Source organism: Crocuta crocuta, unplaced genomic scaffold (assembly GCF_008692635.1).
Source record: "Crocuta crocuta isolate KB4526 unplaced genomic scaffold, BGI_CrCroc_1.0 scaffold18, whole genome shotgun sequence".
NCBI lineage: Eukaryota > Metazoa > Chordata > Mammalia > Carnivora > Hyaenidae > Crocuta > Crocuta crocuta.
In genome coordinates this window covers 3599619-3616058 of record NW_027532589.1, presented here as the reverse complement: position 1 = coordinate 3616058, position 16440 = coordinate 3599619, and the positions used below count along the sequence as shown (strand labels likewise).

Genomic DNA, 16440 nt, shown 5'->3' with positions numbered 1-16440 from the left:
GTGTCTGGAATTCCAAACGAGAGTGAGGGGCTTCCGAAGTCCGGCTCGCGGAGCAAGCGGACAGAACCCGGGCTTGGGGCATCCGATGCCTGTGAAAAGCAGAGAGGGAGCCCAATGCAAAAATGCCCCGAGATGAAGGAACCGACCCTTGGGTAATGCACCTCGGAGAAAACTGCAGAGCCCGGAGCGAAGCACCTGCGGAACCCCGGACCCTCAGCCCCGCAGGACCGCAGCTCCAGCGCCCCCAGCGGTTCGGCCTCCCCTGGGGTTGCCCTCACGCAGGCGCAGTCGCCCGGCGCTCACGTCCCAGCNAGCAGCTTCGCGGCCGGGGACAGCTTCCTCCGGACGCTCTGCGGGCTCTGCTGCCGCCGCACATCTGGCACAGGACCATGGGGTTGCCGAAGGGGCCGGAGGGCCAGGGTCTCCCGGAGGTAAGGACCACCCTCTCGCTGACAGTCGGGGTTCCTGGGAGAGGGCCGAGCCCAGCGAGCGGCAGGCTGAGCGGGCCCGGGCTGCGTTTGGGGCGCCCCGCCCCCTTCCTCAGGTGTGTCCCGGGCGGGCAGCGCTGGCCCTCCACGCCGGGGGCCGAGCAAGTCCCCCAGCCTGGGCAGGGGCGGGGACAAACTTCAGCCGCTCCCGGGTCCCCCGGGACGGAGACGGGCTTTCACAGCCCACTACCTAGCTCCACGCAGTCCCGGGCGCCGCGGGGCTCGGGGTCCCGCCTCTCCCGCCCTCCCGAGCTGTTGGCCCCGACCCCTGGCGCTGGCAGGGCTCGCCTTGAGGCCCGGGGCCGCTGCGCCCTGGAGTCACGAGACGCGCGCTGGGACGGTCCGGGCTCTGGTTGTGCAAAGGGCGGTGACCTTGTGGCGCCTGCCGCCGCCTCTCGGGGCCCGCGGGGTTCCGATGGCCGGCCTCACCCGCCTTGGGGTGTGCAGGGCATTCCCCCCGCCAGACCCGGGCAGCAGGAGGAAGTTTGCAAGCCGGGCGCGCAGTGGGCTGTATGCGGGAGGCGACCCGCTGTCCGGGGGTCTGCCTGGCCGGGCCGAGCGCCTGGCGGAAGAGTGGCTGCTGCTTCAGAACCTAGCGGGCACCTTTGCTTCCTGGGGTGTTACTAAATACTCAGTATGTCCAGAGGGACCGGGCAGTCAGTAGTTTCCGGATTTCCACGTTGTCTGGGAATAAAGGGAACATGCATTTCCTTTAGGCTGCGAGTGTCATTTAGCGATGTGGTTTGCCAGTGTCCTCTCTTCCCGTTGATTGACTCCAAAGCCAGTCTAGTGTTTATACTAGAGTCTGTAAAGAAGTGAAATCTACACTGCACCTCTGTCCCCCTCCCGAGGTTCTGAAGCAGGCATTTGACAGGACATCACAGCTGCCTGGGGCCAATCTTGCTTCTCTGCCCGTCCCACCCACCCCACCCCCTGCCAGTCCTCAGTTCTCTCCTCTCATACTTACTACCACTAATGGAGGGATCGCTGTTCCATGCATAAAAGCTGGGAATATAATATAGTGCTGGAAGGACAGACTTACCTGGCAGTGTGTGCTCCCAGAGTAGAAGTCCTTTTTGTTGTCATCTTAGGAAAGCCTAAGAAATGTCGGGTTGTCAGAACTCTCCTGTTAGGTAAAACCTTAAATTCAAATNGGGGGGGGGGGGGGGGGGGGGGGGCGGGTAAGATTGTGAAGACAAGGACTGTATTGTGATATTTGATGTTTCTTTTTTTGGTCCCTTCTTGATTCCAGGCTCTCATCAAGTTTTTTTGCCTGTCCTTTTGCTCTAGACTCCTATCTGGTTTCCCAGGATCCACCTTGAATCCCTCCATTTCAGTGTCCCGCAGTACTATACGTGGGGTCTTGGTCCTCTGTGTCCTTTGTTTAACCCTTCTCTGACTGCTGGGAGGCTGGGTCTAACTTGTCAGTTTTCCAGGAGACGAAGACACTTCTTGGCAATTAGGAGGCATACAGCATAAATATACGCAAGTTATTATCATTCATTTCAAAGACCAGTACATATGAATATGGATAGTCTGTGTCATTAAACTATCACTAATCTGGTTAATTCCTTAAATTTATTTTTTTTCACCTTTTACTCAATGTTTGTAAAGGATAGGAAGATAGCTAGACTTGGCCTTGCCTTCCAGCTTACACGAACTACAGTACAGGGCAATTGAAAATTTAATGTGCCTGGCTTAAGAGCCCACAGTCATCCATCTTTATCAGAATTTGGGTTTTTAAGTGGTGGATGTATTAACCAATCTGATGGCTTTTTATACCCTCCAGAGAGGGTATTCTTTCAGTCGCTGGGTGTTAGCCAGTGGCCCTTTTCCATATTGTTTCAGTGTACATCTGTGAAGTGAGTGTGGAGTCGTATTAACATTCTCCCTCCAGTGTCTTGTGCCAAAAAGGTTATTTTGCAAAAGCGTGTATACTTCTCCATTTTGGGGGTGAGTGGATAAAAGGCATGGGCCATGCATCTGCCATGGGGTTGGCCAGCAGGTGCTCGTTCGGGACAAGTTGAAGCAGGAATGATCCTCCTGGGATGACTTGTTGTCTTCTTGGAAGTGTTTTCATGATAAGTGTTAATTGAACAAGTGAAGGGCTCCTGTTTTACATCCTAGGAGTTTTAAGAAAAGACTCCTATCATCCCATTTTTCTTTTCTACTCCATCTTTGTAAACCGTATTACTCTTCTCTTTTCTTGGAATCTTCCCACATATAGATGTTGCTTAACTATCCCAGATCTTTTGCAAAGGAAGAGACGGCGTGAATAATTAATATGACTTTAGTTTTGCTTGTCCACTAAGAATTAGGGTAACGCTTGAATCGTCTGGGCCAGGGTGGTTTGAGATTAAGAAGTAAAATGAGCAGTGGCACAAGGCTGTCACTTTCACACCCCCTATTGCAAGAGATTGTCAATCACTTTAATAATTCTTTGTTCAACTATATGTTAATATGTAGGCTCCCTCTCCTGGCAATTTGTACTTCAAAATAAACTTGAATTTCCATTATCAGTGTCATGACTATGAAAACATTTCGTTAATCCATGACTGGCATAGGTCATGCACTTTATGTAATGATTGAGCACGTCATTCCATATTTAATTGTCCTATGAGCCTAATGCTGCTTCAGAAGAGGTGTGAACATGACTGAATAATATATGGGTCCTCTTCTGATCCAGCTAATAGCCCATTTCAAAAGACAGGCTTATACATTAACACCAGACATTTTACTCAGAAGAGGTTGATACTTAATTGTATGAATGGCATGAACTATAAATAAAATAGAAATGCAGAGGAGTGCCCATTTCAGGCTGCATTTGTCAGAGCTGGCATTGAATAAGAGCTGGAATTTGAAGATGACTTCTGGGTGGTTAGAGAGTATCAGGAGAAGGGAAGGGGTGGGAACAGTGAAGAAAAGGGAGTGAGCCATGCGTGAGCTTGGCCGTAGCCATGACTGGATTGTTTCTGAGGGAAGTAAAGGCTGACACTGAAAGATAGATTGCAGCCAGAGATCTGAATGGCAGACCGAGAACTTTGGAGTTTATCTTACAGACAGTATGTGATGCATTAACGGTAAGGGCTGGGGGTGAACTAAGGAGGGGTGATGTGAAAGCTGTGATTTAGGAAGGAATGAGGAAAACAGATGAACAGAAGAAAGATTGAGACAACTGAGGCAATTGCAGTAGTCCTGGCATGAAGTGTGCATAAAAGGGAGGAGAGGAGAACCGTGAACGCAGGGTAAAGGAAAATGGCATGGACATGGTTGGGTGAGGAAGTAGTCTGAGATGGGTACCAGAATTTGAACCTGCTATACGTTGCTCATGTTTTATATAGAGAAGTGGTTTTTTTATGTTCCACAGTCCTGGAAGACAGGAAAGGTGAAGTTCATGGAAGTAGATGGAGGCAGTAGTACTAGAATATTTAGATTGTTTTAAGTTAAAGATCACCACCTAGCAGTGAAGTTAGGCTCTAACTTAAAATTTTTAAATCAGTTCCCTATTTAAATACACTAGGCAGATTTATTATTCTTAAGGCAATGCCGTTATGCAGCAGTCTACATCCTTTCATGTTTCCAGGCTGAAAGCCTTTCTTATATTTACCTTAAAGATCAAAAAGAGGAGTGCAGAGAGAGGTACATGTTTGACTCCCTTCTTTGTTCTTGCCCCGTTTGTCAGTTGCTTCTGGGACCGAGATGCACATAAAGTTAAAAAAAAACAAACAAACTTGTTTTGTCTGTAAGGAGTTAATAATTTAGTCGGGAGCCTGTGAAATAAAAGTAAACCGTGTGTTAGAGAACAGGGAGGTGCTGTGCCATCATCTTCCTTTCCCTGGATTCCTTCCCCAGCTGACGAGTAATCTGGACTTCCTGTGTGTGTGCTTACCTGGCCTGTGATGGTCAACACAGCTCACGGGGGCCCGAGGACGCTGTTCTTCATGACTCTGGCAGCCCTGTGTCCCCATGCTCCTGCATGAACACAGTGATACAGCCAATGCCACTTGTGCCTTGGCAATTGTGGCATCAGGGGCTATAGCTGGTGTTCCTTTATCCTACGGTAGCCAGCCTAACTTTTACCTTTCGTTTTAGGTAGAAACAAGAGAAGATGAAGAACAGAATGTGAAGCTGACTGAAATTCTGGAGCTTTTGGTTGCAGCTGGGTATTTCAGGGCAAGAATTAAAGGCTTGTCACCTTTTGACAAGGTAAGAGGAAAGCTTTCTACCCCTTGGGCTGATTTTTGTTGGGACAGCATGGGTCAGCACCACAGGGAAGAGAAGAAGAGATTGTGTTTTTCCTTTCTCCAGTGTTCACGTTTCTTTCTGATTCAGGTTCATTCCTGGAAGGGTTCCAACTTCCTATTAAAAGAAAATAAAAATGTATCCGTAGTTATACCTTGAATTCCTTTTCTGTGTATGGACCTTTGGGCAGCGCAAAGAAGCATCAGAAATACTTCCTCCTTTTAAAGAACTTACGGTTTGGGTGAAGAGCTAAATCTTATGTGAGATAAAACAATCTGAGTTAATAAGGAGCCAACCTAGGTCAGTGTGCTCACAGACAATTGCCAGATATTCGAAAGGTGGTCAGCTCTGAGTTTGGAGGAGGGAGAAGTTACTGTGCGATAAAGTCTGTTAATTCAGCAGAACGTTAAGAATTATTACGCATGAGGCATAGTAATGGGTGTTGAGGGCACAGAGATAAGGTCAAGGCTCTGTACTCAGAGAGCCCAGCTTCTGCAGAATAGGGAAGGGAGACAAGGAAAGCAACGTACATAGAATAAGTGGCTGCAGTAAGGGCAGCAGCGAACTGTGCACAGAAATGAAGCTTCCAGATCAGCCCGAGCGGGCCAGGACAGCTTCCTGGGGGAAGAAAGTGTGGACTGCTCCAGGGGCCACAGCCCCGGCTCTGCATTACACCCACTGTGCACTGTTTTGCAATACAGATGTTGAAGCCTCACCCTAACCTCTGATATTTTGGTTAGCTCTGGCCTGGGGCCTGGAATCTGTATTTAATAGGCATCTCACGTATGTCTAAAACACAGCCAGAGATGAGAGTCACTATTGTTTTTTCTAGCATCAAGCCGTGCCTGAAAAGGATTTTGTTTCAAAGTGGTTTTGTAGCCTTAGCCTCATTTGCATCTTTGAGAAATCCTACGAGAAAAGTAGACGGGGACTCTCCTTTAGCCACATGAAAAAAATATGTATGGAAATTAAGTAATGAGCCACAAATGTCAGCCTTGCTAAGTCACCTGTCTGGTCTGTAAAACACATGATTCCTCTGGAATCTGGCACTTACCCGAAACTCGAGTAAGACTTCTCTTGGCTGAGATTGATGGCTGTCCCCCTCAGTATAAAGAGGATCTATGGATGGTGTGTCCACTTTGTAACGTAAGTCAGCTCCTCAGTCACACAGGCCAGATTTCAAGGGCCAAGCAGCCACATGTGGCTGATAGCTGCTGTGTTGGACAATGCAGACACACGACATTTCCATCACTGCGGCAAGTTTTACTGAGTGGTGCTATGTTAGATGAATTGTAGCGGATGAAGTCAGAAGGACACATATTCTCTTTCTCTAAAGGTAATTTTGTATGGTCACTGATTCTGCAAGAACTACTGATATTTTTGTCTACCTTCCACTTTCCTTCTCCCCACACTAGGAAGAGAAAACAGATACTTTGTTTGTGTCTTACAGGTAGTAGGAGGAATGACCTGGTGCATCACCACTTGCAACTTTGACATAGACGTTGATTTGCTCTTTCAGGAAAACTCTACAATAGGCCAGAAAATGTAAGTAGCCAAGGTTTGCCATGGAAGAGCCTAATGGGGGAAAAGGGAGCTAACTTTTCAGTGTCTGCTGTGTGCCGAAAGTTGTGCTAGGCACTACATATTTTAATTTTCATTACAACAGATATTCTCATAGTTTTATAGATTATAAAACTGAGGTTGATAGAAGTCACCGTCATACAACTAGCATATAAGTCATTTAATGGTCAGGTTGTTTCTAACACTTTCTGTCTTTTTTTCCCCTAGTTTCATTGAGATATAATTGTCGTTGTATTATTTTAAGGTGTACAGCATAATGATTTGGTACATATACATATACTGCAAAATGTTCATCCATCATCACATGGTTACAAATTTTTTTTCTTGTGATATAAACTTTTAACATCTACTCTCTTAGCAACTTTCAAATATATGCTACAGCACATTACATCCCCAGGACTTCTCTATCTTATAACTGCAAGTACCTTTTGTACTTTTTTGTTCCTCTTTGCCCATTTCCCTCACCTCCCCACCCTTCACCTCCAGCAACCACCAATCCGTTCTCTGTTTCTCTGAATTCAGTTTTTTGGACTCCACTTATAAGTGAAATCACACAGCATTTGTTTTTCTCTGACTTCTTTCACTTAGTATAAAACTTATCCTCAAGGTCCATCTACGTTGCTGCAAATTGTAGGATTTCCTTTTTTCTTTTAGGCCTGAATAATATTCCTGTGTGTGTGTGTGTGTGTGTGTGTTTACATGTACACCACATCTTATTTATCCAAGGATAGACACTTAAGATTGTTTCCATATCTTGCCTACTGTGAATAAAGCTGCAGTGAATGTGGGGGTGCAGACATCCTCTTTGAGATACTGATTTCATTTGCTTCTGGTAAGTACCCAGAAATGAAATTGCTGGATCATATGGTAGTTCTGATTTAAGCATTTTTAATTTTTAATTGTTTAAGGAACCTCCATCCTGTTTTCCATAGTGGCTGCACCAGTTTACAATCTCACGGGCAGTACACAAGGTTCCCTTTTCTCCATAGCTTGGCTGAAGTTAGCTGTCTCTTGTCTTTTTAATGATAGCCATTCTTTTTGTTTGCATTTCCCTGATGATCAGTGATGTTCAGCAACTCTAATACTTTTTCTAATACTCTCTAATAGTTTTCAGTGACTTCTTAGTTTATCTCTTTCCAAAGGCAGCTGGAAGGAACGTATTAAATAGAAGTTGAATAGCGTGAAGAAGGAGAATCTCTCCCTCCCCATTGACTGTGATCTTTGCCTGCCATTGAGAGAGAAGGCAGCATGGGACCCCTTGCTAGAGATTTGATCAAGTGTCCCGCCCAGTCTTCCATGGCTCACTAGGGGTGTGGTGATTTCATTAGACCTCTTAGGATCCCCAGTTCTGCCCAGCCCTGCCAGGAGGCAGCTGTGGGACCTAGGACAAGCCTCAGTTCCCTCATTTATCAGGAGAGGGATTTGTGATTTCTGATCAGTGTGTATTTGTGACTTATTTAATCATTTTTCTGAAGCCTTATCCTCCTCCAGGAAAAAACTCTTCCAAATGGATTAAAAGTAGTTTACAAATACGCATATGAAGAAGTGATGGAGAATAAGGGAAGTGAAGCAAAAGGAAAAAGAAATGGAGTTGGGGATAAGGCTACAACATTTGTCACGGGCCACAAAATGCCTTGTTTTTCTAAGGGTGGGCCACAGATTGGGCTCTAAGCTTTCTGGCAGCCAACGAAAAGAGAAAAACATGATAAATTACCCAATTCTGTTTCCATACAGAAGAAAAAATCGGTCCTACAGAATCACCAAAATTCTTAATAATAAGACCAAAGGACATCTTTTGGCTCCTCATTAAAGGGGACGTATTGTTCTCCGTGACACTGTGCTCATCAGCGCCCAGCCATGAATAGCAGAGCCTCTAGCATCTGTCTTTCTGGGACGGTGGCATCATAGCCAGTGACCTATTGTGAAAAGTCCTTCATTGGGAGTGAGTGTGATGGAGTCTAGGCATGTGGCTTTGCTCTCTGCTGGTCAGGCTGACTCCAGGAGTAGATTTTTATTCCTGTGTCTTTGTTTTTATTGTATAGGTGCTACATCCATGAAGAAAAAAAAAAAATCAGATACTACCAAAGGGCACAAAATATACAGCCGACATCTCTCTCTGTTCCTGTTGTATACCCTGATTTTATTCCCTGGAAAGAATCGTCTTTGCCTGTTCAGGTTTTAGATTTTTCAGAGAGGTCACTCCTGCATTTCCAACTAGATATGTTGTATTTAAGTCTAAGAAGAGGAGGAATTTAGCTCACCTATACTACTCGCTACATCCCCTTTGTCTCCCATCATCCAGACTTGTAATTATTATCTGTTGTCCTGGGATCACTTGTAAAGCTTTAATCTACATCAGCTTCTGTTTCCTGGTTCATTAATAGAAGATAGTTTCTCCTGGTTCCTAACTACATAGGGTAAACATTTTGGTATCTCTTTTTGCTGCTTCTTCTCAGCTTCCATCTACCATCATATCATTATGTTTACAGTGTTCAGGGCATAATAGCAATTAAATTGTCCACGCTTTATCTACAGGTAAATTGTAGAAGTAAATTTATAAAGAGTGTTTACAGTAAGAACTAAGAGTTGTGATAGTGTCAAAGAGAAGGAAATGTGATCTTCTGGACCATAATGGTGCTGTTTGATGGAGAATATTCAAAATGTTACGGTCAAAAGGAATCTCTTCATTTATTTATCGATTCACCAAATATCTATTGAGTCCCTGTTATGGGTCAGGTGTTGTTCTGAGAACTTTGGATATATTCATGAAAAATATCCTGGCCTCACAGAGCTTAGAGTCTTTGGGGGGAAGAGAGACAAGAAACAGCTAATTTAATGAAAACATTGAATTATTTATAGAAGTAGTAGGCACTCTGAAAAAAATGAACGCTGAGAAGGTATATGGGGAGGGACATGGTCTGGAGACAGTTGTAACAGTAAGTCACGCGGCCTCATTGAGCCGGTGACACGGGAGCTAAGACTTGAGAGAGCAGGGTTCCAGGCAAAGGGGACCACGTGTGTGAAGGCTCCAGGCAGAAGCAGTGGAGGTCAGCGAGGTGGGGCAGGGGAGCAATGCAGAGGCGCAGACAGGTTATGGGGGCCGGATTGGGCAGAGCTTTGTCGGTCAGAGGAAAGACTTTGAGTTTACTCTGAGTGAGATGGGAAATTCTTGAAGGGTTTAGAGCAGATGAGGGACGTAATGTGTTCTGTTTGTAATCGGTTTTAGAAGGAGCTCTGACGCTGGATCAGGGGGTGGGGTTGGCAGCAGGGAGACTGCCCAGCACACTGTGGTCCTGCTCACAGGAGAGGATGCGGCTGGGACAGGGGGCGGGCAGTTGGTGGGATTCTGCATGTGCTTTGGAGGCTGAACCAACAGGATGTCATGACAGACTGGATTCGGGTGTGAGCGACAGGGGACTCAAGAATGATTCTGAGGTGTTTGGCCTGAGCAAGTGGAGGTGGTCTCTGTGACAAGTCACTGAACTTCGGGCTCTCTGTAACTTGCCCTGTGTTTATACAGCTCATTTTTCCTGAGTTTCGGATCGCCTTTTATTTTTTATTTTTGACCAAGAAGCACTTGGCTTTATGTGTAGCTAGAATCACCCAGAGTCTTTATCTGTTTACTAGCATAAATTTACTGTCTTCTCGAGGACACTCTTGATTGAAGCCTCTTTCTGTTCCAGTGTGAGTGATTGCTTTTTACGCCTGTGGCACCCCTGATATGCTGCGGTTTCTTTTTGCCTTCTTTCAATTTCAACTGCATTCTTTCTGCACCAGTTTTACCATTTCTTAGATTCCATGTATCCCTTCTTCCTAAATTCTCTTGGAGTTCTACAGTGGTTCTTAGCCCCTTTTCACCTTGGTGTCCTTGGGAGTTATGACACTCTCCATCACTGGCAGCACTCTTAGTACATATTGGAGCATGGTGGGTTTTATGTGGATTCCTAATCCCTTGCCCATATTTCTCAAATCTAAAAAATAAAAATAAAAAACACTGAAAACAGGTTTGTTCTTTCTAAGTGTGGATGCAAAACTCATTTGGATACAAAACATGACCTGAACTTACTTAAGACTATTTATAGTCTTTATTGATCCCACTTATGTGAATATTTGTAAGTTTTGCCACAGAAATAATAATTTCTTCAAGTGTATGGTATTGCTCTAGATTTCACTTGGACTCTACGCAATATGTAGTATATGCCTCTTCTTTACACTAAAGTGCAAACATCTAAAAACTTCTCAATTCTGAAACACATATGGCCCCAAAGGGTTTGGATAAGGGGCTGAGGACATACAGTATTCTGTTCTTTGGTAAATACTTGAGGTGTAGCGCTTTAAGTGCAGAGCCATGAACTGTGATTGTAGGTGAAACTGGGGCCTAGGATTTGCATGATTGAAGACTCACCAGAGTCCCAGCAGTGCATCAGAGTAGTGGGTCTCTCTTTTTTTTTTTTTAATTTTTTTAACGTTTTATTTCTGAGAGAGAGAGAGAGAGCATGAGCAGGGGAGGGTCAGAGAAAGAGGAAGACACAGAATCCGAAACAGGTTCCAGGCTCTGAGCTAGCGGTCAGCACAGAGCCCGATGCGGGGCTCAAACCCACGAACCGTGAGATCATGACTTGAGCCAAAGTCGGCTGCCCAACCGGCTGAGCCACCCAGGCGCCCCAGAATAGAGGGGTCTCTTATCTGTAAGATTAATTCCATAGCCACAGGGCACTGAATTATTCAGAAATCTTTTCTGTTTGGTTTTGGAATGTGTCCTGTGTTTGGGGTTCCCCTCCACAGAGTTTCTGGTTAGGTGCAGTTTAGACTGCTGCTGGCTTAGGTTTGCAGTGTTCAGTACGGCCCAGCCGTGTGGTGGCTGGCCAGGCAGCACCGTCGGAGGAGTGCGCTTGCCTCTTGAGGGCATGATTATCTTCCAGGCTGTTTTGTGTATGGGCCCAATTGGGACCTTTTTCTTCTTGTTGATCTTTTTTTGAGGGTTTCATGAGCTTCTACCCTCCATCTACATCCTCCTTCTATCCTCCTAGCCTGTCCTAAAGCCCCCCGACTGCAGAGTCCCATGCTCAGAGGTCCGTAAATGAGATTTCAGGCTTATAATTGAGTTCATTTCAACAACACACAGGTAGGAGGCACCTGTGTGCAGAGCGCTCATGCATGCACATTACTACTTAAACTTCACAGCAAGTCCGAGTAAGTAGGCAGGCATTATTCCTCGTCTGTGATGGGAGTATTGGACCAGAGGGACCAGGTGAGTTGCCAAAAGTCCCAGGGCAGGCAATGGAGCTGGAGTTTAGACCCCAGTTTAATTCACTTCCTTTCAAACTGTTTGCAGTGCAGGAGGAACCCGTGTACAGAACGCTCTTAAAAACTGAAGGAATCAAACCAATCACCTGTAGTGACAAGTGGGCGTTGTTAAAATCTTAGACCCGGAAACCTGACTGGGAACCTCTGCAGTGGTCACCTACCCAGATTTTCAGAAACTCAGAAGGCCTGCCCTGACCTCCAGGGAGAAACGGAGAGGGCCTGGTGGGTTCTAAGAAGTCCTCCTGATTTTTGTTCCCTACCCTAGCCTGCCTGTGTCTCCCCCATGTCCCTCCCTTGGCCTAGCAGTGTTTCTGCCTCCAGCTGCTTCCATTAGCTGCCAAGTAAGACCTTGGTCTTGGCAGTGATTTCTGGGAGGCGGGTTAAGAGGCTAGTAAACCCTGAGATGACCCTCGGTGTCCTTCCCTTAGGGCCTTTATGAACTGGGAAAGGAGGCAGTCTGAGCTGTGGCCAGGGACAGCTTGGTCTGAGGTTGAGGTCTAGAGGTTTGCGCTACATGGTACTGGGGGGCGGGGAGGGTGGTGTCCCAGACTCTTGTTTTTTAAGCTACTGAATGGTTGTTACTGACCAGTAACCCTGTGCAGACTCAGAACTGTAGCCACTAGGGGGAGCTTTCCTCCCGCCGAACCAAACTGTAACTGAGAGGAAAGGAAGGCCCCGTGTACATCAACAGTTAAGACCTGCCCTGAGCAAGTTGCCAAGTGAGCATCATCTGTATTTGCTAAGCTTGGACTTCAGGGAGCAGTGTCCATTAAGCACCAGTCTCTTCCCCTCACAAGTTTCAAGCAAATGAAGAAAGGCATAGGAGTCTGATGGAGATTAAAATAAAAGATAAAGTGTATTATAGAGAGAGCCTTAGATATACTGCCAAATGGGTTCATTAATACGTGCCTACCCCACTAGCCCATTTGAACCCCAGAAACAGCTGGACAACCAGAGGCCTCCCCACTGGGACAGCCACATATCTCATGACAAAAAAGACACGTGTAACCTGAACACAGGCTGCTCAGAAAGGAGGGACTGCGGTAGTGGCTGAGGACCACGTGACATTTTCCTTCCATGTCTCAGACCTATTGGATAAGTTGCACACGCACCCACTCTGTGGAGGGTGAAAATGTTCTCCCATAGGCTTCCCTCCTGGGAGTGAGGTGTGCCCTCCTTTTGCGAATGTGTGCAGCAGGGTAGCAGTCTTCTCTCCATATTTTTTTTTCTCTTAAACCTATCAGACTTGATGTTGATATTATGATCCATGGGGTGTGACTGTTTCTCTTAGTAGTTCTAACCTTGGTGCCACCTGGTAAAACTCCTTCCCTGGAGTGAACAAAGTTTTGTAGTGTGCTCCCCAGGGACCATTCCCTGGGGAGCCATTTATGGCTCTAGATGTTACTTAGTTCTTACCAAGACTGAGGGGATAAACCCTACTAAGGGCAGCACAGGTAAGACAACAATTGCTGTCACCCAGGCCTTTGTCAGATGTTAGTCTTCAGGGTGTCTGTCTCTTGGGAAGGATTATGGCACTGCAGAGAGGTAAAGGGTACGAGATCTCTTTGAACACAGAACACTGTGCACAGACGCACCTGCTGAATTTGAAGCGTCTAGTAAGACCTGGGGACCGTGTTCACTAGGGCTTTCATCTATTAGAAAATAGTCCTCACTTGCAGACAAGGCCACAGTAACTGCTGTAACTGGCTAAGATTTTTTTTAAAGGGTTTTAGAGTAGGACTCTGACCTAACTTGTCCATGTAGGCTGAGCCAGAAGCCCCCATTTCTCCATGCGGCCCCACAAGGCCGTGGCTGGTGACTGCCTTCTCCAGGCCGACCCACTTAGCAACCTCTGCTCTCTCCTCTGAACCAAATCCAACTAAGGTGTAAGAAACAGGANAAGGGAGGGAGGGAGGGAGGGCCAGACCGTTGGAGACCAGACACCAGCCGAGTAGAGAAGGAGGCTTAGGTCTGTGGTGAAGTGGACTTGCACACAGACCCTCTGTCATTCCTGCCTTAAAACTGCCCCTCCCGGGCCCAGGCAGGGGCTGTGGAAACTCTTCAGCAGGCAGGATGCTCATCTCCTGATTGGGCTCGAAGAATGCTCTCGGGCCTCGGGGAGTCCCGTTCTTCCCCCACTTCCTGGATGTCTCACAGGACAGAAGCAAGGTGTTGGAGAGAGTTCACAGAGCTCCTGATGAGAAGGATGAGTTCTTCTCTCTGGAAAAAAAGAACAAGGACATGGTTCCCCCAAATCTAGGATTGATTTTAAAGTAGCAAAAAAAAAAAAAAAATTTAAAGACTATTTATTTTAAAAATACTTTTATACCAGAGTGGTGAACTCCAAATTTTTTTTGTGTTAGCATTAGGCCCCATGCTTTGTCTTAATATTCTAGGCACCCGGCACAGGGTCTGGTGATTATTTGTTCCCTGAAGGATATTTAGAACAAATTTTTTTTTGAGTGAGAGAAAGAGAAAAAGCACAGGTGCCCATATGGGAAAAGCAGTGGGAGAGGGAGAGAGAGAACAATTTTTTTAATGTGTAACCCAATGGTTCCCAGAGTTTTGGAAAAAGTAGGCCAGTAAAATGAAATGTAAAAGAACATGGGGCACTCATAACTTTTTATTTTACGATGTAAGGATGTTAAAAAATAATAATTATTACCTCAGACATCACCATAATTTCATAAAGAAACGATATGTTTTAATATAAAAAAGGTAGGAAGAACAAAATCATAGAATAAAGAATGAAAGCAGTTTTGTGGCCTCAGATGCATCTGAATTGTGCTTATTTTCCTCATTTTGCCATCAGTCGGGAGAAGCTCGGTCATGGCCCTGCGTTGAGAAGCCCTAGATTCTTCTGGAATACTGCCCAGACTTGAGAGCTGTCTTAAGGGTCACTTAGTGTGTTCTCACTCTTTGCTTGTTGCTTTTCCCAAACAGAGCGCTATCAGAAAAAATCGTCTCGGTCCTGCCGAGGATGAAGTGTCCACACCAGCTGGAGCCCCACCAGATCCAAGGCATGGATTTTATTCACATATTTCCTGTCGTTCAGGTGAGAACCGGGGTGTAGTTTCCCGTCCTCTGAACGTCTGAATCCCTCTAACGGTCAGGCGCGCAGGCCATCTGGCTGAGGGCCTGGACTTAATGGCTTGGCCCAGAGTCGGTGGAGCAAGACGCAGTGGTGCTTCCTGACATCAGCCTCAGACGTGTGCCAGGGTTCCACCCGAGGTCCACGCTGCCAGCGGCTGTGGTCTCTGAATGCCCCCACCAATTGCTTCTCATTGCCCTTATGGTAAAGGTAGAATGCCACAGCCCCCCATAGCTGGTCCTGTGCCACCTGTCCAGCCTGACTTCATTCCTGCTTTTCTTTATTCCTTCTGTTCTCACTCCTCTGACTTTCAGATTCCCTCATACAGCTTATGCTTCCTCCTGTCAGAAGGCCTTTCCCTCCAGCTGGAAGGCTCTTCCCTTCCCTTCCTTACCTGCCTAATTCATATTCATCTTTCTGATCTACTTTCTACCAAACCTCCTCAAGAAAGCCACCCGTGAGCCCCTAATCTAGAACAGGATCCTTTGCTGTATCCGTTCATACTGGCCATTTCCTTGCCTTTGTGGGAATCTGCCTTACTATAGCTTGTAACCATGTATATCTGTCTGTTATCTCTGTCCCTCCTGTCAGACTGTAAGCTTCTTGGGGGCGGGCACCATGGCTGTCCTGCTCCCTGGGGTGTTTCCAGCACCTGGTGGAATGTCTGAGACTGCGTTGGCAATTAGTCTTTATTTGATGACCAGACATCTAATGGGAGGCTAATCTCCCCCCGGCTCTTTCCCAAGGCTCTGTGAGTAAGTGGGTTATGCTGTACAGCCCCTCGTATTCATGCAGTCTTGTGTCTCAGCCTTCCCTTCAGGCACTTAGAAAAGAGGAGAAGCAGAGGAAAGGGCCTGCTGTGTGAACAGCGCTTTGCACATGATCCGAATAGAGTTGTTTGAAGCGTTTTATAATCCCAGTCTTAGGCCTGAGGAAAGTGAGACTCAGAGCAAGTAGCCGATTTAGTTAAGGGCAGAGAACTGGTGTGCAGACAAGCAGGATTGCAGTCTAAACTCCTTGTCACTAAACCTTGTACTTTCCCCACTCTGCCATTCATGCAGTCCCTCCTTCAGAAGTCTTCCACACCTCTGTACGGGGCGTCTGGGTGGCTCCGTCGGCTAAGGCCTGATATCAGCTCAGGCCATGATCTCACAGTTGATAGGTTCAAGCCCCGCGTTGGGCTCGGTACTGACAGCTCAGAGCCTGGAACCTGCTTTGGATTCTGTGTCTCCCTCTCTCTCTGCCCCTCCCCCACTTGTGCTCTGTCTCTCTCTCTCTCTCTAATAAATAAACATTTAAACAATTTTTTAAAAAAATTATAATAGTACAGGGGTTGAGAGCATGCACCCCACAGACTCCCTAGGTCCAGATCTTGGCTCTGCCGCTTAGCAGTGACCTTGGGCAAGTGGCTTAACTTCTCCTCTGTTAAATAGAAGCAATATTAGTAGCAAATTGATAGGATGAGAATTAAGTACATTACTGTGTGTGAAGCACTTAGCTGAAGGACCAGCACATTTTAGTAAGTGCTTTCTAAGTGTCGTGTAGTTGTTTCTGGTTTTGTCACTGTTGTTGGGGACGCCCCCCTAAATTAGACTTTCAGTCAAATACCATGAAATTTGTAAATTGGCAGTGAAAACTTTAACTCAGAATTTGATCTGTAGGTTCATTAGACTTTCTGACACAGGAGGATGGTACCTGATCCCTTTTGTGAAAACAGGAACTAGTGACCCT

General features: G+C 46.3%; 1 protein-coding gene across 2 annotated transcripts in view; it reads left to right on the top strand.

Moving 5' to 3' along the window:
* Positions 1 to 312: 312 nt before the first annotated feature.
* The window catches only part of CCDC93 (CCC complex scaffolding subunit CCDC93), a 90087-nt gene continuing 73959 nt past the window's right edge, over positions 313 to 16440 (top strand). For both annotated transcript variants that reach the window (XM_077779606.1, XM_077779607.1), the window contains exons 1-4: positions 313 to 431; positions 4581 to 4694; positions 6181 to 6275; positions 14562 to 14673. In XM_077779606.1, the coding sequence (XP_077635732.1) occupies positions 390 to 431; positions 4581 to 4694; positions 6181 to 6275; positions 14562 to 14673 (363 nt within the window). In that variant the 5' untranslated portion in view covers positions 313 to 389. The remainder of the gene's footprint in view (positions 432 to 4580; positions 4695 to 6180; positions 6276 to 14561; positions 14674 to 16440) is intronic.